The following is a 24,744-nucleotide window of genomic DNA, read 5'->3' on the forward strand; positions in this document are numbered from 1 at the left end:
ATATAAAGCTTATCACTTATACAAAATTCCATGCAAATATCAACTCATGCTTCTTGTGAAACACAGTACAAGAATATAATACATATGTTGAAAACATTGTACACATATCCACATGGCTGATTTTTTCCTATAACAATTAAGAAAAAGAAAAGTAAGGAGCTTCCGGCCTTAAATTAGTTTGACATAGACGTATCTGCTAAACTCAGTTTCTACCAGATTGTTCTAATTTCTGTAATATTTGAAAGAAGTGCATTTTAGAAATCTATTACTCCTTTTGCTAGCATGTGATAAACTGGCAATAGAACATGGCCCAACAAATGTTCAATTATCAGGGCTGGGGGCAAGTTAACCTGAAAAAGCAACTCACAGTGTAACAGAAGAAATTAAGAAAGGGGGGAAAAAAGGCAAAAAATTGCAGAGCCAGCACTGTTTCCCATCAACCAAATAGAGGGATAAGTATGTCAAACTGAGCAGTAATGCTTCCAAAGACACCTGCTCCCAGGTAAGGTCACTGACAGCTTGGATTGCCAGGAGCACTGAGGGCTGACTTCATGAACAGCTACACAGCTGGGAAGTCCATTTTTTGTTCCTTTAATTAAAATGCAAAGCACTGGCTTAATGGTAAACATTTAATTAGATTTGTCTCTATGTTTCAATATTAATAAAACATATGAAAAATGCATTAAGACCCAGCTAATTGGGGACTCTCCAAAAGTAGCTGTAAATGAGCAATTATAATACAATTGGGGTGTTGCTCCCCAGGGATCCCCAGGACTGACACTTCTTAATATTCCAGACAAAGGTTTGGAAATTATTAAAATATGCCAGGCAATAAAGAGTACAGATGACAAGAAGAGTGAAATCCCAGCAAATTACAGTGAGGAGCAGCCAGTATCAGAGAGTGAGCCAGGCTGGCAGCTAGGCTGGAGTCACTCACACCAAATGACTTTTATAGAGCCAAACATAGGATTGCATATTTCAGAACAGAACACACAGGCTGCATTTGCTGGGGGGGAAAGAAGGAATCTCTAAAGCACACAGATATCAGAACTGCCTGAACACCAAATTCCTCACATGAAGCTGAAACACAAAGGGTTTAATTTTTATTTCTATTGGTTATATGAGGAATAAAATGCCACACATGCTTTGCCTTCAGCCTTCTAAAAGCAAAGTGAAAAATACACAGTTTACATTGATAAGCAATGAAAATTCCTCTGGGGCTGGAAATTCCTCATTGTGAGAGATGGGAGAGCCTCTATCTGTCCAGCTTTTGGAAGAATATCAGGAGGTGAACTGATGACACAGTACACAGAGAGAACAAGCTGGCTAGGAGAGCTCTTTGAGCCAGCCACAGAAAGTGCAAGATGCAACATAAAACTTGTGCTCAGATTAGAGATAAAAGCAGCTGCTATTATTCCTTTTAATACTGGCAAATAAACAGTTTCTGGAGGGATGTCTGCACTTCACCAAAGCTCCAGGGCAGTGCCAGGAGAGTGCACAGAGCACCAGAGGCCACAGGGACCCCAAAGCCAGGCTGGAAGATGAGCTGGGCTCAGGGAAGGCACTGAGCTCCACACCAGGCAAGCTGCTGATAATCCAGGCTTCCTCATACAGGAAATAGAGCTAAGGATGTTTCAAGGCTCCTTCTGCTCTTGAAAAGTCTGTGAATTAATCGGCAAAAAAGAGCCAAGATTTGGAAAAGAGGAGTTTTCAAGCAGTGTTTCCCTGGAACAGACCATGGGATTTATTGAGTCACAGGCACAGCCCTGAAGACCAAGGCTTTCCTCTTTTCCTCACAGCTCAGAGCTGGGGTGTTCTCACACCACAGGCTGCAGTTAGACACAAAGCAATGACAGAGGAGTACCACGCTGTGAAGAGCAAGGAACTGAGGTTCTGAAAAAGTACCTTGCCAAAAATTCCAGCTTTATTCACAGCTAACAGGCACTCAGCTAAAAAGCCAGACTGACAAAGGGAATTTTTTCCAGAGATCTCACTACATTTCAGTCTGAGCAGAAACTTGGTTTCAAGAAAATACTTGAATCAAATGTCAAGAAAAGTCCAGCATATTTTTAAATAACTCCCTGAAAAGCAACTTAAGTTTTTTTAAACTTGAAAATTTTAGAGTGATTTTTGCATCTGTATTACCCAAACAGTCACCAGCTCTATCATGAACACTCATTCATAGTTTCAGTATTTTTAAGAGCATTACTGACTGATTTGAACACATGCTATTGGCTGTGGAAGTGACCTCAATGTAACAATTGAAACTCTACAAGCTTTTCTGTGAAAGAAAAGCTCCAAGTAATGATCCTCAGAAAATTCTGATTTAAAATGGAGTAAAAGAGCTCACCTGACAAAATGTGAGGCTTGTCCAGCTCCTGCTAACAACAAAACGGAGGAGAACACTGAAGACACAGATGAAAGCAGCCAGATTTTCACTGGACTCTCCCAAAAGCTGCTCAGAGAGCTCTACTAATCTGGAGGCATTTTAGGCAAGAAGCTCAATTCTTTTTCCCTGCTTTATTTATTTTTCCTGCTGGGAGCTGCACCCTGGGTTTCTACCTCTGAAGAGCAGAGCTGCAGCTCTTCAGTTAAGGGCCTGAATCCAAAAAGTGGATGTGCTAACAGGGAATTGTCTCTTGCAATGAAAGGCTTCAGCATGTTTGGCCAATGCTTGAATTCATGGCTGATTTGTGGAAGGAGAGAAAATAGATTTTCAGCGTTGTTGCAGAAACAATTTCAATAATGCAAACCTAAAGGGAAAACGTCGTTCCTTGGAGAGTAAAATGCTTTGGAGATTCCCACTGCAATGTGCTCAGCCTAAAACCCCAGGCTGGCAGCACAGAATTCAGGTAAACAGAAGAGAAGGCTGCTTTCAAGTTACAACTAACTTCAAAATTATGAGATAGCAGAAGTTACAACTAATTCTGCTACGAGATAGCAGAATGGTAAGGTGTAGGAATGTGCCTCCTGTTGACAGAGTGACAAAACTATCCTTTGTCCCCTCAAAAAGGAAAGAAGCCCAGAAGGTGCTCTGGTCCATTAGGTGAAAAAGGCACCTCATAGGCCTGGGGGACTTCACCTCAAACTTAAGGATAGCCAATGGGACAGAAGCCAAAAAGTCTCACCTGGGCAATTTACTAGAAAAAGAAGAGAACAAAGAAACTAATGGCCTTTGACAGGTGTTTTACCAGGAGCAAGAACCTCTTGCACCTTGCTCAGTTTTCCTCTGCTTGTTATTTTGCCTTTTATTAAACCTTTTTGTTCCAAACACTGCAACAGAAGCCATCCTGCTGATTTGATGCCTCCAAAGGAAGCTGAGCTATCTTGGGTGAGTAATAGACCTCCAAGAGCTTATGAGACCTTTTTTGAGGAGGCTACTATTACTGGAAGGTGTAAATATTTCAGTGTGGGTGTGAGTCAAAATGCCAAGCACAGAGGCTGTGTCCAGGGAGAGCTGAAGCACGTGTGGTCCCTGGTGCAGGGTTTGTTTATCTGAGCACTGAGCCAGCAGCCACTGAACAGTGACACTGTGTCACTCAGAGGCCTCCAACAGGAGCTCTCCTGCATGCATTTGATCACAACTTGAAGAAAAAAGGAGAAGCAGCACTCAGGATTCACATGTCTGCAGGATTTCTGTCAGTGTTTAAGATACCGTGGCCTTTTCAACTGGCTCCTTGGCACTCATGTGACAATGAAATCAGAGGAGCTTTATTCCCAGAGTTCACTGGCCATATTCCCTTCTGTCTGGCACTGATGTGAATGAAGGAGATTGCCAGTGTGATGGATGAGTAATGACATGATTGACTCTCACAATTAATGGACAAAATCATGTATATAGATTAAGAAAAGTTTATAGATTTATGTTGTATTCCATCACGTGGTTATCAAGGGGCAGCTGGCGTTGGGGCATCTGGGAGGGCTGGCTTGTCACTGTGGAACACCTGACTTCCTATCAGGATTTGAGGAAGAGATCTCCACCACTGGACAGCAAAGAAGGGGTTGATGGACAGAACTTTGGGAGGGGTTAAAGGGTTAAAAAGGGTAAAACCTAAAACCTCCATTGTGAGGGGGCTGAGCACATGGCAGGGAAAATCTTTTGCTCCCACGACCGTAACCTTTTTTCTTCATTCAATCTTCTGTTGTATTTTTGATAAGGCTTAATAAACCTTCCTAAACTAGGAAAAGTGAGTAGCTATTTCTCACACCAGAACTGGCAGATCCAAGGTATGAAACAGCCACAGAGGCAGGGGACTGATTTTACTTCAGAGCCTCTTCATTTCACTCCACCCTTTTGCCTTCCTCTGCTGATTGCGCTGGAGCAGCAAGAGAGGGTTCAAGTGAAATTATCCCTGAAATCAGAGCATTATCAGCTTTCCCAGCTGGCTGGGGAAGGGAACAGCGTGGGCACCTGCAGTGGCAGCTCCCTGCAGGGCTGTGTCTGAGCTCCCCCACACACAGCTGTGCCCAGTGTGACACTGCATTCACATCAATCTGCTGCAGGCACTCTGGCCATGGGGGTCAAGCATGGGGGTCTTCTCTGGGCTGGGCACTGCTCTTCTGGATGTGTAGGCACCTCTGGGCAGGTTTTGTGTCATTTACTGGTGGTTGGAAACAACACCAGTGATGCCAGAGTGCCAAACTGGGTTTGGATGAGGTACCAGATTCTGACAACCATGGCAGGTCACAGCCTCTGTCCCTGCTTGCATTCACTGCCAGGTGTGGGAGAGGTTTCACAGCAACCTCTGTGAGCCAGGGAAAACTCTGATAAGAGGATCCATGTTTACCCCTGAAAGAATTTGCTACCAAGGTTGTTGACATAGAAACCAAGAGTGAAAGAAGGATAAATAAGAGAAACCTGCAAGTTCCTATTCCAATGAGCACTTTGTCTCTGGTGACCAATGAGCAAAGTGTAAACTTAGGAGTATTGTAAGAATGTATAAAAAGCATGCATGCTATAATAAAACCAGGTTTGAAACCTTCTGAAAATGGAGTGTGTTTCTTTGTATTGTCTCTGTCTCAACCATGACAGCCAGGGATCACTGCCCTCCTGGGGCAAAAGGTGCCCTCCAGTCCTGCCAGTCATGGCTAAATGTGGTACACGATGCTGCTAGCCAGGTCTTAGAGGATTCCACAGATTTCCCTAAATTACTGCTAAGATGGACTTTGCTGAGCTTCACACAGCAGGTTTGGTTGGTTCACATTCCCTCCTACAAAGGTTTGTAGATAAACAGTAAAATCCAATAGTTCTTTCCAACATATTTTGACACTGGGATATTCTCAGTAATGCCAAACAACACATACTTCTGTATTCCAGTGGATTTAGCCAAGATTTCCATTGGAAATTAGAAGACACTTGAGACTTAAACAGTAAATACATACACATGCTGGATCCAGAAAAGCCTGAGTCACAGTCTGTGCAGAAAAGAACTTTGTAATGCACTGAGCATCATCTGCAGCAGTGGAGAAAAGCAAGGCTGGGCACAGCAAGCACTCACACTCCTTTAGCAGGTAGTGAAAAGTGACATGTGAGCCAAAATTGAGAAGCATATACCTTATTTAGTGACATTCTACACCAATTTCCAGGGTTCAAATTCAAGGTTTGTTTCTCCAAGTCCTGTGTGTGTGCATAGTACATGCATGCACCCACCACAGACAGGTATTTAATTACAGACAATTTTAAATGGTGATTTCTGTATCTGAGTTCTTTGCTACCCAAAGCCTTACAACCTTTTTAAGCATTTGCTGGCTTTCTGTATAATGGGGTTTATATTTTCACCTGTGTAAGCTGTTAAGACAAATGGTTTGGATTAGCTAATTTAATCAAATTTCAAGGACTCATGAATTGTATTGAGATGGGGTTGAGTTTCTCAGAAGGTTCTCATGTTTATTAAATTAAATACAGTCCAGTTGTGCACTGTTTCATCCCAAGTAAGGAAAAACAGAGTGAAATTTGGGTGGCTATCTTAATGAGGCTGACTTGGTACATAGCTCTCAATCATCATTGAAATAATGCTGTTTATCTTATTTATCAAGTACAAATGGCAAAACACAAATTGTTCCTTCCCTATATTTCAAAGCAACTCAAAAGGAATGAAAAAAAGTTTGAAGAAAACTGGACTTTGCCACATACATTCATTCATCTAGCTGTGTGTGGGCACTAATATCTGCCTTCTTTGCTTTCAGAGTGTGTTTCTAAAAGTAGAATGGATCTTGTTCCACTTCTTCTGGAGTCACCTGTAAAACTCCTGTTACCTCAAAAAGATAGTATTGATGTTGCTTGCTCTTTTAAAAGAGCAGAAGCATTTGTCTTGAAGAACTGGGAAAGGTTAAAAGAAAACCCAATGAGAGAACAAAACAGAGTAAGAACCAAGGCTTTTTCTTGAAGCAATGATTCATAAAAGGGTACAGGCATTCCCTCACCTTCAAAGGTTTCATCAGCTCTGCCTAGAACTGATCATCAGCAGTGATGAGGGTTTTAAGATGCAAATAAGAGAGCTGGCTGCATTACAACTATGTCAGAAAGCAGGAGGGATGAGGCTCAGCCCTGGAGCTGGGATGTGGAGGAGCAGTGCAGCTTGGCAGGCTCCTGGAGGAAGCTTTATCACAAGTACCTGTGCTCTGGTATTAAGGGGAGCACATGAGATATACAAAAGCAAGGTAGCCTTCTATAAAATCTATTACACCACAAAGCACCTGGTTAAAAACAAGTTGCTGCTTAGAAATTATGGGGACTCATCCAATGGTCCGTATCCAGAGTCTCAGCATTTTATTTTTTTTTTTGAGTTGCCACCATACAACAGAAGAAATGAAACGTTTCTTGGCTGTAGTGAAATTTAGAGAGGCAATGTGTCATTTATACATCCTCGAGGGACTCCTTCAGCTATGGAAAGCAATCCAGAATGTCCCCAAATCCAGAATGCTCAGAACAATATGTCTGCTGTGGTGCCACCTTTGACATGTGATATAAACTTCTTCCCAGCCTGTCTCTGAATTTCAGAGTTGGTACATCCTGAGGGTACTGTTTAAAGTACTGCACTTTACTCCATTATGGAATATTTTGCTTAAACACTCTGTATCGCTGTCACCACCATTCACTACAATCCATTATTGCTGCAGAAATCATAAGAATGATTCACTGAAGGCAAATAATTCTTGGGAAGGGAAATAGAAAAACTCTAAGCACATAGATATTTCAAGTTTGCAATGGAAAGCATTAAAATAAAGAAAATGTAGTAAAAAGCAGAGAATGATTTATTATATTGTGAAGAATATCCCATCCTCTGCAAATTCTTCTCTCTCTTCAGCAATATACACACAAGACAACAAAATAATTATTTCTTTGAGGTTCACTTCTCATCTAAAGTCAGAATATCCATGAGCTTTTACCATAATTACTCCAGCAGCTAATTATGATGCCATAGACAGACCATTGTGGCTCAAGGACCAGCCTGAGCAGCAGGAACAAATGCAAAGCAAACAAGAATGTCTGTGCTTCCACTGCACCACAGTGGCTTTAGCAATAAAGGAGAAAAAGAAAATGCAGAAAAGAGAAAGCAGCTGAGAGAAAATTTATAAAATCTATGATGTTGACAAATACCCTCTATGGACACTGTTTTTGAGAACAGACTAAGTGGTCCTCCAAGCAGTAAACAAACTTAGAAAAATGCAGGGAGCAATGAAAGGAAAATTTACCAACATCATTCTCCATAACAGAGGATCAGGGAAAACTTGTGGCCATATTTACCCAGTTTGATGCTGAGGGGATGACAAGGCTGAGAATAAAAGCAGTACTTACATCCTGAGCTGCCGTTGGTTGGAACCAGAGTGAAGTTGGAGGCCCAGGGGTTCCTCACGATGTCTTGCCAATGAATGGTGTCTGCAAAGCAGAGGAATTTGTTCTGGCCAACATACACCCCTCCATTCAGTATCTCTGTGCAGAAGAACAAGAGAACAACATACTTGTAAGGCTTCAGACAGCTGATTCAATCTATTGCTAAATGTGTGTTGGAGAGAGGGCATGAAATTTAAATGCAAAAGAAAATTCTGACTGTAATCTTATTTAATAATCTGAAAACTGGAGGACAACCAGCTCACAGTATTTGTAAACAGGAACCCCTTATTCACATGCAGAAGAAACATGATGAAGACTGACACACAGTTGTTTACTTTTTGTTCCAGTGTGATCATGTATGGAACAGTTTTGTATTTTGTAGGTAAAATAACCTTCAGCACTTAAATACCTTGAAAACACAAGCAATCAATCACACTATACTGCATTTCATTAATTTGCAGAAAGTTTAAATCTTACAATAAAGAACCATGCTGTGATGAGCCCACAGGACATAAGAAGGGGCCAGGCAGCACAAGGTCTGGAGAAAATGTTATATTAGAGCCTGGGCTGCTGTAATACCATCATCCAAAACACCCCAATACTCCAAGCACTGATTCAAATCTCACACACTATGGTCCAAAACTCCTATGAACATGCCTTGCTGGAAGCTGTGTGTTAGAGATGGTTTTTAAACAGGTAAAAGTTTTGGGGTTCTTCTTACTCGTGGGGCTTTTGTGTGTTTTGTTGGCGTTTTCAGATTTTCTTTTTACTTACATATTTATAGCAGTTTATTTAGAAACCTGCTCTGTTGCCCTGTCTCTGAAGACTTGATCCATCAAATCTCAACATGAAAATGATCTTACAGTTGTTGGCTATAGCACGAGGCTTTCCTCTGGCTCAAAAACTTTTTTCTTTTTACCCCCTAAACCCTTGTTCAAATTCACAATTCCTCTGCTTAACCTGTCTCTTTTATTTCCAAAGCAGGAGACAATGCCTGTGACTTTGATGGAAGTTAACAGGAAATGTGAGTCAGTGTCAGAGCTTCCAGCCTCAGCAGAGAAGTGCTGAAGGTTAGTTACTAATGACACCTTGGAATGACATGAAGTGGCGCTGCAGAGCCAGGAGTGCCACACACAGACATGAAGGATAATTCCTGACTTTGGTAGCAGCAATTAAGGTAGTCTGAGAATCCTCATCTGCCAGGAAAACCTTTAAAAGCTGGAGTGGGAATGCAAACCTTTACACACACCACTGTGTTTTATTTCTTTTTTTTAAATTTCATGGTTTACAGGTCACACAGCATGTAAATGAAGCAGCCCCCAATCAAGGAATGTATTAAATAAAGGATCATCTGTAAATACATCTTCCCACCATATTAATCAGTATTACTATTTCTTAGAAACCTCTGGTTTAAAAGCTTGGCTTTTCATTGAAAAGGGGCTTATAAATGAGAACAATGATAATAATCTGCTCCAGAAAAACAGTCCAGATTAGAGATATAGCAATGATCTGTATAATATTCTTATGATCACAGAAAAAAACCATACAGCATCTGTTAACAATTTTGCTCTGGGAAGAAAGGGGGGCTTAGAAGAACACCTGAAGTCATGATCAGTGATGATTTCTCTGTGTTGTCTCAGCTATACTGGATTATCTAATCCATTATGACCCAGATTTTGATTAAAAATAACATTAAACAGTGAAAAACTGTAAAATCTGCATTTATTGCTTCTTAAACACACACATAATTGCTGGATTAAGCTTTTTTTTTTGTTTTACTTCAAGAGTAAGTGTAACTGAGAGGTGTTTTAAAAACTTTTATTCTATTTTCAGTCTCTTGTGATGGGTAAGATAATACAGATGTTGTAATTCATGCTATCACAATCAGAAGCCAAGTATTTTCTAATTATATTATAAGCTTTGAAAATTCTCTGCCAGTGCATTTCCCACACACAATTCTACACAGTTCCTTTGTCACCTGGCACACTGAACTGGCACAATTTCTGAGTTTCAGAGCATCCCCTCATGACAATACCTATCCCAGTTTCTTTCCTGCTAGGAACTTTGACATATTCTTGTATAACAGGATCTTAATCTAAAAGTCATTCTAATAGTTTTAATTTTTGGAGAAAAAAATTTTTTCAGCACAAAGGTAACCAGGAATTTTATCATATGCTGTATTTCAGGGAAGCCAACACCTTCCACTTTGATTTACTACAAGTCACCACAAAAATGCTCTGACTTGCCTCATCACTGAATAACAAGTGTTACTACTGCTGCTTTTTCCCAAAAATGGGATACAGTACCTCCAATTTCCCTGCACTGCACCATTTTTCAGCAGTGACAGAATTAAAGTTTCCAGGTTATTGATGCGCTGAGCTGCAAACACACCTGACTAATATCCGAGGTGTGTTCTTGTGGATATGAAGTGACACTGAGTTCAAAGTTTAGTACAATTTTTAGAGCACTTTTATTTGACTCTTTCTGCTCTCTGGACTCCAGATTCATTTCCACTCCACCTTCCCAATCCAACCTGCTATCCTCCTTTTCTTTACACCAAGTGCTCGGTGTGTGTAAATCAGCACAGATGCATTGGCTTCACTGACTTCAACTCAAAATGCATTTTGCACTTCTTTGCCCTCTCTTAGCAAGAACAATGCCTGGGAAGAGCTAATAAACTCTGTTACATGTTAAGCAAATGAAGCACAACTGTAATCAATATACAATAGAGCTGCTGTATAATGAACTCATCATCATAAAGTCATCATCTCATTTTAATTTACAGCCCTGAAAGTGAGAGATAAAGTTAAACAATGAACAGGAGGGGAAAGGCAGGATCTCTGCCTGTGCAGGCAGCAATGGAAGCCAGGCAAAAAGAGGATTCTTCTCCATGTGTGCAACACCTGAGGTGTCTCTGTGCTCAGCTCTTTCCAAGGCTGGAGCAGAAGAGAAAATGCCAAGTCCCTGAGTGAATTTTGTGCACAAAGAAGCCAGTTCCTGCCAAAGAAGCCCCAAACCAGACTGCTCACAGTGAAACATTTGAAATACCATTTGGGGGTGAGTATTTTTGTCTTCTAAAACAATTTTTTTGTGACACTGGAAAACTGTTAGTGCAAGTATGACCCTGCCAGCAGCAAGTGCTACCCTTGGGCTTCCACCCTGCTCAGGAACATCAAGGTACAAAACGGGATTTCTAAGCACAAGACCCAGCAGCTTTCACTGGGAAAAGAGTTCCTAGAGGTGCCTGAAAACTTTGGACATCTTTCTGGAAGGTGTGACACTTCAGAGTACCAAAATCTCCTGGTTTGGCACCAGGGCTGCAACCCTGTGCCCTGAGCAATGCAGCAGCACCAAGGGCCACTTGATTCTGAAGTGAAGGGCAAATCTTATCCTCCTTATTAGAACCACTCTACTGGCTTAAGAGCTGTATAATTCTGCAGCCAAAGTTACACAAAAATAAATCAGCATGTGTCCTTGCCACTGAATTCTGTCATTATTTTGCTTATTACTCTCAAATGATTGTGGAGAACTTAGATCTGCATATTATTAAAATTCTCTTAAATGGTTATTTACTCAGGAAGATAAATCAGAAATGTACTATCTGCTGCTATAACCGCTGTTTTCTTGCTTTCATTAGCCTAGTAAAACATTCCCACAGACTTTGGTAATCTACCCTACAATGCTAACAGGAGAGATGGAGAGGTACAGGACCCTGGCTACCAAGAAACACAACACCTCACACTAAAGTGCCAGGAACACAGACAGGTACACCACACACAGCTCATACTTAGTCTGCCAAGCTCAAAAAGGGACTCAGAGTTTGACTGAAGTCACTAAAAGCACATTATCAGCCACCAGAAGCATGCAATCACTGTAAAGGGACACTGGCTCTGCAAGGGTGGTGCCTGCTTACATCAGAGAGGGAAACCACTTTTCTTCTTTCATCTGTTAAAAGTGCATTTTACTGAGCTTTTTTTTTTTTTGTGTACTGTGTAATCCCTCATGATCTGCTATCCAATTTCTAACATGGGTTAAATTGGCAAAACATGTTTTCATTCTCTAATGCATCCTGGAGTGAAAGTTACTCATGTATGTTTATATACAGTGAGGGTTGTAAACATCTATTTAGCTGTAGAATCTGTTTCTAAAATTGTTACAAAAAAGGTTTTAAAGTAGCTATTGCTATTCCAGGTTGCAAATAAAAACTCTTCTCTGGCGCTACAAAATCAGCCGGCACTAGGAATTGGAAGATGGCACGGTGAGAGGGAAAAGAGCTAGCTCTGAAGTGGGCAGGCAAAGGGGAGGGAGCTAATTAGGAAAAACTGGGGTAAGTCCACTCTAACCACTTCAAAAGCATACCAGAATATGTCTTACACCTTTCAAGCTGGCTATGAAGGCAGTAGCTGTCTTTTACACCCAGGTATATCCTGCATGTATGTATTATTTAACACATGCTGATGACACTGAATTTCCAAGGTCAGCCTCACTGGGGCTGAAACACCTCTACCATAAACACTCCAGTGATGGGGATCTCTTCTCCTGTTTCACCCCAGATGCTGAATGCATCATCTGACAACAGCTTAGGCCTGGAGATTTCATGCCAAACCAAGTCTTTTGATCCCTCAGCACAGTTCATTGCTGATGACCCACTGGGAAAGCACTTCAGGTCCATCATTAATAAGCTCTGCCTTAAAGGGTAATGAGAACTGGGTGCTTCAGGAGACAATAGCTCATCCATCATCAATCAAGATCTGAAGTTTTTATACAGATGATTTAAGAAGAGTTGGACTGTGCAAAATTGAAATGTCACATTTGTATTGGGAGATGGGGGTGTTTGGTAATGAAAATGAGAGTTTTAACCTTCTCCATTTCAGCTCAATGACCATACTCAAAAGCTCATGGATGTGGAATCTATATCCCAAGCAGAAGCCCCAGACAGCCTTCGATCTCAATTATACAATTTCAAGTACAGTTTATTTGGGTCATTAGCTGGAAGTCAGTTTCAAGGCTTGATGGAAACAGCAAGATATTCTTTATTTCTATCAAAAGCAATCAGTGTTATGTGCAGCCTGTGGGTTTGTGCTTCCAACTGCTCAATAACTAAGAACACTGAGTTGTAGAACTTGAGCATAATATTTATTTCTAATTATTGTGGAACCTGAGCATAAATCTTCTAATCCTAGCCCCCTGTTTTGCTGCTTAAATAAAAATGGATCATTTGATTACCTTTCACTGAGTTAGATGGGTACCCTTCTCACCTGAGGTGTGTGAAGACAGGCTCACAGGGTATTTAGCTACTTCATTACAGGACAGCAGGCTCTGGGCCACTCTTTTGTAGCCATCACACCAAAGGGAATATCTATTTCATGAACACGTCCAGCCATAGAAGACATTTGTACTTGGATTATTCCTCTGTCTGTGCATCCTTGAATTCTGCTTTCTCACAGCCTTTTTAAAACAAGACACCAAATCATTTATCTGGTGTCCTGGTTTTGCCAGATTTTGTCTGGTTAACTCTGTAAAAGGAAAAAACACTACAAAATACCCAGCCCTTTGGGATGAACACCCCAGATGTTCCATGATCACAATTTTCTTTGGGAAGTGCCTGATGTGTGTGTAGGTCGGTGTCAGGCTGCTGGACACTGTTTCACCCCACACCCTCTGGGCACAAGATGTGTCAGATACATGGCCCCAAAGGACTCTGGGCATGGACAAAATTATCCCAAATACTGCAGAAGAGAGAAGCAACAGCTGAATCCAACAAGTAACACAAAACCCCTACACCCATCCAAAAGGGGAAAAAACACTTGGGTGTGAACTCAGTTTAAGATGTGCTTCTGCTCATCAAAAACAGTCCTGTTCTGAAGTGTAATATTTTTTTTATTCAATACACTTGGTTTGTGCTAAAGGAAATTATCCGTGTCCCTAATCCTGCTAGATTCTAAGCAGCAGGGGCTGTAAACATCTATTTAGCTGTAGAAGCTGTTTCTAAAATTGTTACCAAACTACTCTTAGTGCTTTCTCCCTTTACTTCCAGTGACCACAGCAGCTTGTGCCTACTTGGATCTTGTTTCCCTGAAGCACCCAGGCCCAGGTTCACAACTAAATCATTCCTTTGCCCTCCACTCTGGAGGAGGCTCTCTGCTCTGCAGTAATTACTCTGCTTTGAGAAGGGAGCTTCAAATCAATGTTACCTTTGTTAGCCACACCCCTGCCATCAGCATTCCATGTCCCTGATGCTAAATAACCAGTCAGACACACTGGGGACATGGAATGCTGATCAACCCCAGCTCTGCCATTTCCTTTGCAATGGTAACTGCAGGAGCAGCACTACCTGTTTACAGCTTTACCCACCTCATTCTTTTCCCATCATGAGCTTCTCAAAAGCTGTTTGACCCTGTTGACTTTGCAGGAGGAGCTTTCCTGTAATATATTGGCTCTGTTACAGGGATATTAATTTTCAGGATGAGATGCTAATTGCCTCACTTTGTCCAGTCAAATTCTGAACCTGGTGTTAGAAGCCAAGTGCCTTGAGTTAGTGTTTACTCAATATAATTCATGGGCTTGACAGGCAGATTAACAAATTTCAACCTTACAACTGGAACAATCCAAGGGGCTTCCTGTGGGTCACTCCAAGTCAGGGAAAGAGGCAGAACAAGCCTGAAGAAGTGATGATTGGGAAGGGGGGACCTCTAATTGCAGCCTGCAGGAAGTCTAAGGGGAACACAGACTCTTCTCAGAAGTGCCCAAGGACAAGGGGCAACAGGCACCAGCTGCAACATGGGAAACACTGATTGGAACTGAGAAAGTATTCTTCCCAGCTGGAATGTGGTTAAGATCAGAGAATTGGTGCTATCTTCATCTCTAGAGATTCTAATAAACAATGAACAACCTGATTCTTGTCTGAAGCTATCTTGCTCTTAGCAGAAGATTGGACCAGATGACCTCCAGATATTACTTCCAACCCAAGTTATTTTGTCCTTCTACAGTTATTAATCATCTACTACCACAGTACTCACAACACTCCATTAGCAATCCATTCTCTCAATTTTTTTGAAAGCATACTTCATTTTAAAATTTAACCTACTGGTAAGCATTAGGTGGTACAAAACAAGTTGACATCTATTTAAAAGCGCATCATGTGCATGTATAAAGAAATGCTCCAGTATTTGAAATACAGAACCTGTGTTGCTGCCACTGTCCCCCATTGCATGCAAAGGGGACATGTGGACTAAGACCAATGACAAAACTGCTGCCCTTCAATCTTCTGATTTTTGGCTAGCAAAAAGAAAATTGCATTTATTTAAGTCACTGGAAAGAATCAGTGATGAGTTTCAAATTATTGTCTAGGGGGAGAGTGAGACATGGCTGGCTCATCCCAGAAGACACTCTGGTGCTCAGTGAGAGCAGCAATATTCCAACAGCCAGGAATGAGCACCCATCTCCTTCCCCAGCAGCCATGACTTCATCCTCAGGTATCCGAGCCCTTCCTGATGGAGATACCCGAGTCCCAGTTACAGGAGCACTCTCATGAAGAGGTCAGATGGCTCTGCTGGGTACTGCTGTGTGCCTCTTCTGATAACACACCACTCCTGAGCAGTGCTTTCCTTCCAGCTGCTCCAAAAAACACATCTCCGAGTTTGGATTTCAGCCAGGACATCTGAGTACTCAAACATGATTAAAACTTTCTGAATCCAAACCAAATCATCTTTCCTCTGCCCTGCTCACAAAAGGAGCAGAAGAGGTGATGGTGTGTTGTACACTGGGTGCACCAACAGGGCAAAGTCTGCTTGGTATCCCAGCAGGCTCCAGAAAACCTGGAGGCTCTGACAAATACCCCAGTAGTGGAATTTATTTCTGCTGTCAGATTATCTTTACCAGTGAGCATCCTACAGGATGTACTCTGGTGTAATGACCCAAAGCAGCTGTATCAGCGCTTGCCTGTGCCTTTGACAACACAACCCTTGTTTTCTGCATCAGGCACCCTCCAAATTTGTTCAGTGAAGGCTGAACAGACCTCAGTGTCACTTTGTGTGCCCTCTTGAAACGCCCTATAGCATCACACTGATCAGCTGACACACAACAAAACCACCTCTCCTGACTCACCATGGTTATTTCACTTTCATTTTTCCTCGTAATTTCTCCAGAGCTTTTGCTGTGATTGGAAAGTTTCTCCAGGTGAGTGGCCCTACAACAATGTGAGTTGCTGCCATCAGAGTTTCCTAGCGCCTCCATGGCATTTCCACCAGCTGCAGATTCCTCCACAAACTCTCCAGTGAGCCACCAGTCCACGTGTCCAGGGGGTAAGACTGCAGATGGAGTCTTCAACCATCCTCCTTCACCTCTGCCTGCTCAGAGCTCTGCTGCAAGACACAGAAACCTAAACCTCAAAAGGGACTCACTCCACCTTCTTCCTTCCTTGATGTCAAGGGCAGGCAGACAACATTCAACAGAGTCTGAAGAAATATGGGAAAGCAGTGGAGAGAGAGTCTACTCCAGGACAGAAAAAGAGAAAACTGATGCTCAGGCTCATATAATAGATAGGAGGTCCTTTGAGCCAAACAAAATCTGTAAAGAAACCACCTCTCTGCTGTAAACTATACTACATTTCACATCATCTCTGTGGGCCAAATTTGAGAAATAACACTGAGACAACTTACTTTTATTTTTTCCCTTGCAGTTTTCACAAAATTCTCTCCTCACAGGACAATAATCTCATTTCTTCAACCAGGATGAAGCTGCATTCTTTGACTGATTCACTTTTGTATTGCCAAGACAGACCCAAGCATTTAAAAGCCTCTCCATGCCAGGACATTTGTATATAAAAATTTGATCAAATGATCACATAATGTTTCATGCATGCTGGTGGCAGCTCTCAGTCTGTTCTTTCCACCAGCTGAGATATGTGACACTGCCATGCCCCTTTTTTCCTGGCATCAGCTCTGTCTGTGAGAGTAAATGCTGCTTGGCAGTTTGTCTGGCATTGCTGCTTTCCACATGGAAGTCAAGCAGCAGCAGGAACAGAAACCAGGGCAGGGGCATCTGAAGGCAGCAGGGCTTCCCTGCAGCACCCCCAGGAGTTTCAGCTCTGCCATTATCTGGTGGTGAATTCTCCAACTCTTTTCTGACAAACCAAGCAGGCTGCTTTCTATCCCAAGCACATCTGGCACTCAGGCCTTCAACTTGGCAAACAGACTGATGGCCTTCTGTCTTGGAGTGCAAGGGCCTCAAGTACATCCTGACTGGCATCAACAGGCAGAAATTCCTTCTCTCTTTCAAAAAAATTGTCAAGATCTGGATGTAGTGGTACTTTCCTTCATTTTTCTGAAAGGCTGTAAAAATTACTGGCTCCATAGAGTCCTTCTCTTTCAAAACTGTCATAATGTGGCTGGGAATAATCCTGGAAGGGTGCCCAGACCCACGTCCAGCTGCATCCTGAATTTCAGAACAAGTATTTGCATACAGGCTAGTAATTGGCATGCAGCTGGTTTTATGCCAGCTCCAGCAATTGCATAACCCAACTAATCTTTTCTCTGGGCTCCAAAGAGGAGTCTGTGTCTGCTGAGCTTAAAATTTCTGGATGGGATCTGTTCAAGTATGCTCTCACATTTCTATGCCATGCTGTTAACCTCTCCTGAGATACAGTGCTGACTCTTCAAAGAGGAATTTTAATTGAAATTTGTCTGAGGTAGGAGGTGCTTCTGCCTTTCCTTGGCTCTCCTGTGCTGAAACTGGGTGAATGACATGAAAATCCTTTTCCACAAGAGGACTGTGGAGGGACTCCTGGCTCCTGCCATCTCTAAGACCTTGGATTGCATTTGCCCTGCCAGTGCTGTGGCTGGGGACAGCCAGATAACCAAAAGAAGGACTGTAAATTGAGGAGCATGCATGTTAATCACAAAAATCAGTAAGGCTTTCTTTGCAAGTTCACAGGTTTGAGAAGGTCTGAGCCTCTGCTATCCCAATTCCTACTTTTTCCCCTTTAGCTGCCATAATTGCTAAAGGGTCTCTGTCAGTCCTGCTTCTGAAGGCACATTTCAGTCAGGTTTCAGATCTGATGGGGTATCAGGGAGGCTGTCTATGTGGCTGAGTCACAGAGCGTGTGGTAACACAGATAACATGCTCCTGGTAACAGTTCTCCAGCTCCAAAACTCACATGCTTTCTGTGATGGTCTCATTTAACCACAGCTTTTTGACCTTATTATGGTGTTTTAAGGGCTTATTTTACTTCTCATTATCCTCCCCTGACTATTTTAGTAATAAATTCACTTTGTACCTTTTAAATTGAGCCTGGTTTTCCCTTGCAGTTTTTTTCCCCAGTCCTTATCTCAACTCATGAACCTTTTCTTCATTTTTTTTTCTCTCCTCTGCCCAGCTGTGGCAGGGGGGATGAGTGAGTGACTTTCATGAGTGCCTGGTGCTCGGCCAGTGTCAAACCATGACAAACTATTAACCTTGAACCAGATGCTCAGGCGAGGAAAATAAGCACATATGAATTCATGCCAAAATAACCACTTTGGATACAGGGAGCTAAAGCAGTAGGTGACAAAGTGCTAAGCACAAGAGATAGTTCAGGGTGAGTGCATTCCCTGTTTTAAGACCACCATCACTCTCCTCAAGTGTCCCCTAGTTCTTCCAGCTGCTCTTAAATAGGAGCCCTTCTCATCCTCCACCAATCCTAATGTTAACAACATTGTACCCTCCATTCTGGCTTTTAAAAGCAGCAATGAAAACCTGTCACAGCAAATGTCACAGTTGTGACAACCACAATGCACAGAGCATCCCCACACAATTTCAGAAAGCTCCAACCCACCCTCAACTCTTCAGAAGGCTTCAGGCACTGCCCACACACAGTAACACCAGGGCACCTCAGCAGGCTGCAAGCATCTGCCCTCCTTGTCCTTCAGCCCAGCCTTTTATCCCCTGCTGTTGCTGCCCTGCACCTGTGTGCCCTCTGTTCCCTTTGGTGGTTGGTCAGTGCCCCTGGGCACTCCATGGCTCGTTCCCTTCAACAGCATTCACCTGTCCTGCACAGCTGTGCCCACTGGGGATGAGGCTGGGCCAGCCCCACTCCCAACCACCACAAACACTGTGCCTACAAACCCCTCTTCTTTCTTTCTTTCTTTCCTTCCATCACTATTTTGATGGTTAGAAACATTCTCCCAAGACACCCCTTTCTTCCCCCAGCAGAGGAACTGCAGTGAACCCAAAGTGCTCCCAGTGATGCTGCAGTAGATCAGGAGAGAAGCTGTGGCCTGTTGTGACACAGAAGTAAAACTGCACTGAGATCTATGTCTCCACTAACAGGACATATTCAGCTCTCAGTAGTGGCATTTTCCGACCCATTCCTGTTCTGTACCCAGGAGTGTGGGTTGCCTTCCTGATCACATTTGATAGCAGAATATATATTCTTCCTGGCAAAAGGATCAGTTTGCTTGCAGTGTTTTACTGCAGTTAACCCAGCCCAAACAGTCTCTCTTTGCAGGCAGCAAATGTGAGGTTTGTCCTTGTGTACACTCCTGCTAAACTGCAGCTGGCACTGATTGATGGTGTTTGTTTCAGTGAGATCATTTTTAATAATGTAGACAACAGGAGGGAAGATCAAGTGCCCTGACCCACCAATTCTGCTGTGCTAACTGCTATCCTGAGCAATAAGAACAAATCTTGGTAGTATTTTTGCCAAAGGCTTTCCCAAATAACCCCACACAAGAGAGGGGGAGCAGTTGCACAGCCCATGGGGTGTGAGCAGAGCTGCTGAGGGGGAACCAAAGCAACTCCTCTCCCAGCCTCAGGGCTCAGCTAAGTCAGATTCAAGCCTGAATCTCTTCCCCTGCACTGCCCAAGGTTATCTTTGTGGCTTCTCTTACCACAGCCTTTAAGATCACAAATTATAAACAAATAAATAATTCTACAAGATCTTCTAAATGGTAATTTCATTCTCAGTTCATAGAGCACCATGCCCAGAACTTAAAAAAGGGAAAGGGATGGGAATATGCATCCAATCCAGTATAGGGAGGGAGGGTGTTCCTGGAATTATTACAACTCTTTATTTGTCTTTAATAACCTGCCTTTCTCTTGAGCTTCAGGTGTCCTTGTTCAAATTGCATAGGCAGTGTAAGGCTGCAGAAGTTACAAACCTTGCTATGCCTGGTCTTCAAAGGCTACAAAACATCTGTTGGCTGGCAAGAGCAATTAATTAGCAAAATTGAAAAGATGGTTCCTTTGTACAAAGGCTTGGATGAATCAGGGGAGGGGGAGGTGACTCCAGGAAAGTGAAGACTAGAAAAGGCCTGTAAGCTGAGTGCCTCTGGGCAAATTCCCAAGGCTGAAATCTCAAGGAATTTAATGCTTCTTAATTCCACAGGATCTTTAATTACAGCCAAGAGAAGGCAATGAGATGTGATGTCAATGTTTAAATGAAAATAAAGATAATAAAAAGCCTGTCAAATTTACCAGCCAGTCTCCCAGACACAGTCCCACACACACTGAGCACCTGGGTGGGTGCTCAGAGAAAATAACCAATTCCATGAACACAGTGACAGTAGAGGAAAACAAAAAGGCTCCCAAACCACCCACCCCACACCTTCTTAGAGACTGTCTCCTCATTTTGTCTGAGTGATCTCTGGAAATGACAGGGCTGCTACATGTGCATTTTGGGAAGAGCTCATACTCTCACATGAATTGGACCAACATCCACTTAAAAATCATCCTAGTAATTATGGACTTAATTACAGGTTTGGGTGTTGCAAGACACTTTTTTTTTTTTTTTTTTTTTTTTTTTTTTTTTTTTTTTTTGGAAAGCAAAGCTAACCCTTCTAACCCTTCTAGTTTAATACCCCCCAACAGTTCAACAAAACTCCCACTGGGCCACTGCACAGGGTACATGTGTGTTGCCAACTCCAGTCTGCAGTTTCCAGAAGTCTGGTAATTTTTCACCCAAAAGCTGCCAGGTATTTCCCAGGGGAGCTTAGGATTGCTGAGGAATTTTTTGGAAATAACCAGCAATGTTCCTCCTGTGCCTTTCCCTAGGTTGGAGGAGCAGCACTTAGGGACGGGACTCAGTGCTCAGAGTCCCAGCTGAGGGCATCATCTTCCTCTGAATCCATCTCTCCTGTGAATTTTCCAGGTGGGAAACTGTCTGGGAAAGGAAAGGCTGGTTCACCTGGGAAGAAGAACTGGATGACAGCAAGAATTTGGATAAACAAGCGTCTCCCTGTTCTTCTAAGTTGTTCTAAGCCTTCTGATGTTTAGATTTTTGTAATGGAGTTTCTCACGCGCTTTTATGTAACTAATAATTGTTTTGTATTCTTTTCTGGAGGAGGGGAAATTTGATGGACTGTTGGTTTGACCAGTGTGGCTGGAGAGGTGGCAATTTCATCCTCCAATCCACGGTCACTTTTGAAAGTCTATAAATATTGGAATCAGACATAAACTACGCTTTTTGCCTAGGATGTTTTGATGTGTGTGTGTCGTTCATTTTGTGTCCTATTCTGACAAACGAGCTCAGCTCAGGCTCCTCCCCCTGCCCAAGCCCTTCCATAAAATATCTTTTATACTATACTACAAAAGATATTCTAGGATTTGCACTAATACTTTCCCTACTCGTCTCCCTGGCCCTATTTTCCCCCAACCTCCTAGGAGACCCAGAAAACTTTACAGCAGCCAACTCCTCCCCACATCAAACCCAGTTTATTAAATAATAACTTTCACCCCAAGCCAGTTCCCACCCCTTTGCCTAAGGTGAACCAAGGAGAAACGTCCCTGAGTGCATGCCAGCACTTGGCACAAGAGGGACAAAGTGCCCAGGGCTCCAGCAGCCACTCTGAGATCTCTGGAGTCACACGTGGATCAGTCACCTCAGTCTGACACTTCTCTTGCAGTTGCATTTTGGCACCTGCTCCTGAGTTATGGAAGAGCTGCTTTGAGTTCAAGAAAGTTTGAGCCTGAACTTGGAGTTAAGCTGCCCAACTCTGACACAGAGATGATGGCTGGTCAAGCAGAGGAATGAATGCCAGCACCAGGCACCAGCTGCTTCTCCCCAGCAGGCCACAGATAGGACCCTCACTGTAAATTAAAATTAAACCTGCCAGATGCATAGTAGGGACTCAGAGGGATCTAAAGAAATTTCTGTTTAGAAAAAGCCTCATAAAGAGACTCACTGCACTCACTTAAAGTAAGACAGAAGAATAATAATATGGCCACATATCAAATACACAGGAGAACAACCTTAAGCTGATAAACAACCACCTATAATTAAAAATTAAGGATTTTTTTTCTTCAGTGATTTTGATTTCTTTTCAGAAATAATTAACCTTTCCTAGCATATGAAACGTTTCTGCCAAACAAGAATAAAAAGAAGACTAGATATGTCTCAAGGCTGAAAAAAAAATCAGATCTGTGCAGTCATGGGGTTCCTGTACATTTTCCCTTTAAACCCATAACTCAGTTTTATATTTACTTTGTTAATTAAAACTGAGATTTATTAAATTTGTATCTTAAAAATCCAATAAAGAAGAAGCCACCATAGGCAAAAGCATTTCCCTTGATACAGCTGTTAAAGTGGGCTATCAATCAGCCATGAACACAGATACACAACCCACTGTGCCTATCAGAAAATTATAAACCCACATCCCACTGATAGAGGGAAGTTTTGATTATCAGCAGCATGTGCCACTATCCCACAAAATACAGAACTGTGTTCCATACTGGCAACTTCAAGGTGATTTTTTTTCCCTCTGAGGTATATTATGCTTTTTTATTATTACTATTATTCCCCCAGTAATACCTAGCTCAGAAATAAATCCAATGCAAGGATGCAGAGAAGCTGGGGAGCAGAACAGGGCTCTATAAATAAGGGATACCAAAACCATGCTGCTCTTTCCCTGAGAATTTTTTCCCAATAATTTTGAACTGTTCATTAAATAACCAATACTCTTTGCCTGAGCAAGCAAGACACTGAACTAAAAAGCAGATGTGCCCTGAGAGCTTTCATGTGCTTCCCCTGGCTGAAGGTTATGCTGAACTTTATTCAGGGTGAAGGCATTGCCTGGATTTTGTGAAGTGTGTTGGGTCAGACAGGAGGCACGGCGAACACTGGATGGGATGTTAGCATGAATTTCTTCTGTGCTTCTCTCTCACTGCTTGACAAAATACACATTAAAGAAAGAAAAGTTTAACTTTTAATTTGACTCTGGGTTTGCAGAAGGATGTACCGACTTGAGAAGTTTCTGTTTGTCTGTTCATACCTTGTGTAATTAACCTTGTGACTGATGAATTTCTAGAAAACTCTGTGTATGTGTCAGCATGCTTCTAAATAAAACACATCCAGTCTTCTTACATGGTACTGTACTAACAGCTGTAACAACCAAAACCTAATTATTCAAATTATTACAGACAATATTTTGGCCTGAGTGTGGCTCCTGGTGGTGCCAAACAGTTGTAATATATAAGGGGTGAAACTTGTAATGAAAAATTAACTCTAGGCTTCAAGTTTCTTCAGTCTCCATGCAAGTGAGATCTCTCAAAGACTACAAACATGTATATAGGGGGCTGAGTAAATATATGTGTAGGGGCCTGAGTAAATATATGTATTGTAAATATATGTATGGCAGTAAAAGATCTCTGTATTGTATTAGTGACCCTGCCCTGATTCTAGTTATTGTAAATGGGCTGCAGCTGTGATGTCCTTGATTGGGCAGCAGCTGTAGCCCATGGAGGTAGCTGGGATTAAAGGGGGTGGGGTGGTCAGGGAGAGCCTTGGAGAGGAGCCCTGACTGAGAAGCAACAACACCTCTGCTGTGAAGATCTGCTGTGAGAAAACCACCCAGAAGGTATAAGACCCTGGAAATATAATATACAACAATATGAATACAACGTCTGGTGGCCCTGACGTGATAAAGAACACGCAGCCAAACATCGAAAGAAGGTATGGAACCCCTTGACATCATAGAAAATAGGACAGTCGAGAGCTGTGGCAGCCTGAGAGCTGGGACTATAGAAGAAAAGACAGCTGAGAGCTGTGGCAGCCTGAGAGCTGGGACTCTAGAATATAGTATGGCCTTTGAATCAAGGAGCTGTAACAGCAGAGAGCTGTAAGACTATGGCCTTTCAGAGAGCTGTAAGACTATGGCCTTTGAGGAAAAGAGCCTGGGAACATCTAGGGATTTGTATGTATTCAAGACAGCCGAGAGCTGTGGCAGCCTGGGAGCTGGGACAGATATGTATATTGTAACTGTGTAATTGGAAAAATTGTTAAAAGAAAAGGGGGAAATGTAGGGGCCTGAGTAAATGTATGTATTGTAAATATATGTATGGCAGTAAAAGATCTCTGTATTGTATTAGTGACCCTGCCCTGATTCTAGTTATTGTAAATGGGCTGCAGCTGTGATGTCCTTGATTGGGCAGCAGCTGTAGCCCATGGAGGTAGCTGGGATTAAAGGGGGTGGGGTGGTCAGGGAGAGCCTTGGAGAGGAGCCCTGACTGAGAAGCAACAACACCACTGCTGTGAAGATCTGCTGTGAGAAAACCACCCAGAAGGTATGAGACTCTGGGAATATGATATACAACAATATGAATACAACACATGTTTTGGTGTTGCTCTCAAATGTTTTCATGTGTTTGCACATGTGAATTCCTTGTGTATCACTTAAAACCAGAAAAATCCACGTGGCTGACCTGAAATGTCTTTCACTGCCTTCTATGGCCTATGAGAGTTCCTACCAAGGAGCAGAAATTAAAGCCATGAGCAGCACAAGCAGCCCTTCAAGTAACAACTAGATTTAACTCCACTGCAATGCTTTTATCAGCACCTTCTGCAGAAATACCTATTCTGTTAATTTGACTGAATTGCTCTTTGAAATATTTTCATTTGAAACAAATATAAAATCATCCTGAGTAACCTGAAAATATTT

General features: G+C 42.4%; 1 protein-coding gene across 2 annotated transcripts in view; it reads right to left on the minus strand.

Annotated features, from left to right (window-relative positions):
• ERBB4 (erb-b2 receptor tyrosine kinase 4) overlaps positions 1–24,744 on the minus strand; it is a 589,568-nt gene that overhangs the window by 184,797 nt on the left and 380,027 nt on the right. For both annotated transcript variants that reach the window (XM_063162643.1, XM_063162645.1), the window contains exon 4: positions 7,799–7,933. In XM_063162643.1, the coding sequence (XP_063018713.1) occupies positions 7,799–7,933 (135 nt within the window). The remainder of the gene's footprint in view (positions 1–7,798; positions 7,934–24,744) is intronic.

Source organism: Melospiza melodia, chromosome 8 (genome assembly GCF_035770615.1).
Source record: "Melospiza melodia melodia isolate bMelMel2 chromosome 8, bMelMel2.pri, whole genome shotgun sequence".
NCBI classification, from domain to species: domain Eukaryota; kingdom Metazoa; phylum Chordata; class Aves; order Passeriformes; family Passerellidae; genus Melospiza; species Melospiza melodia.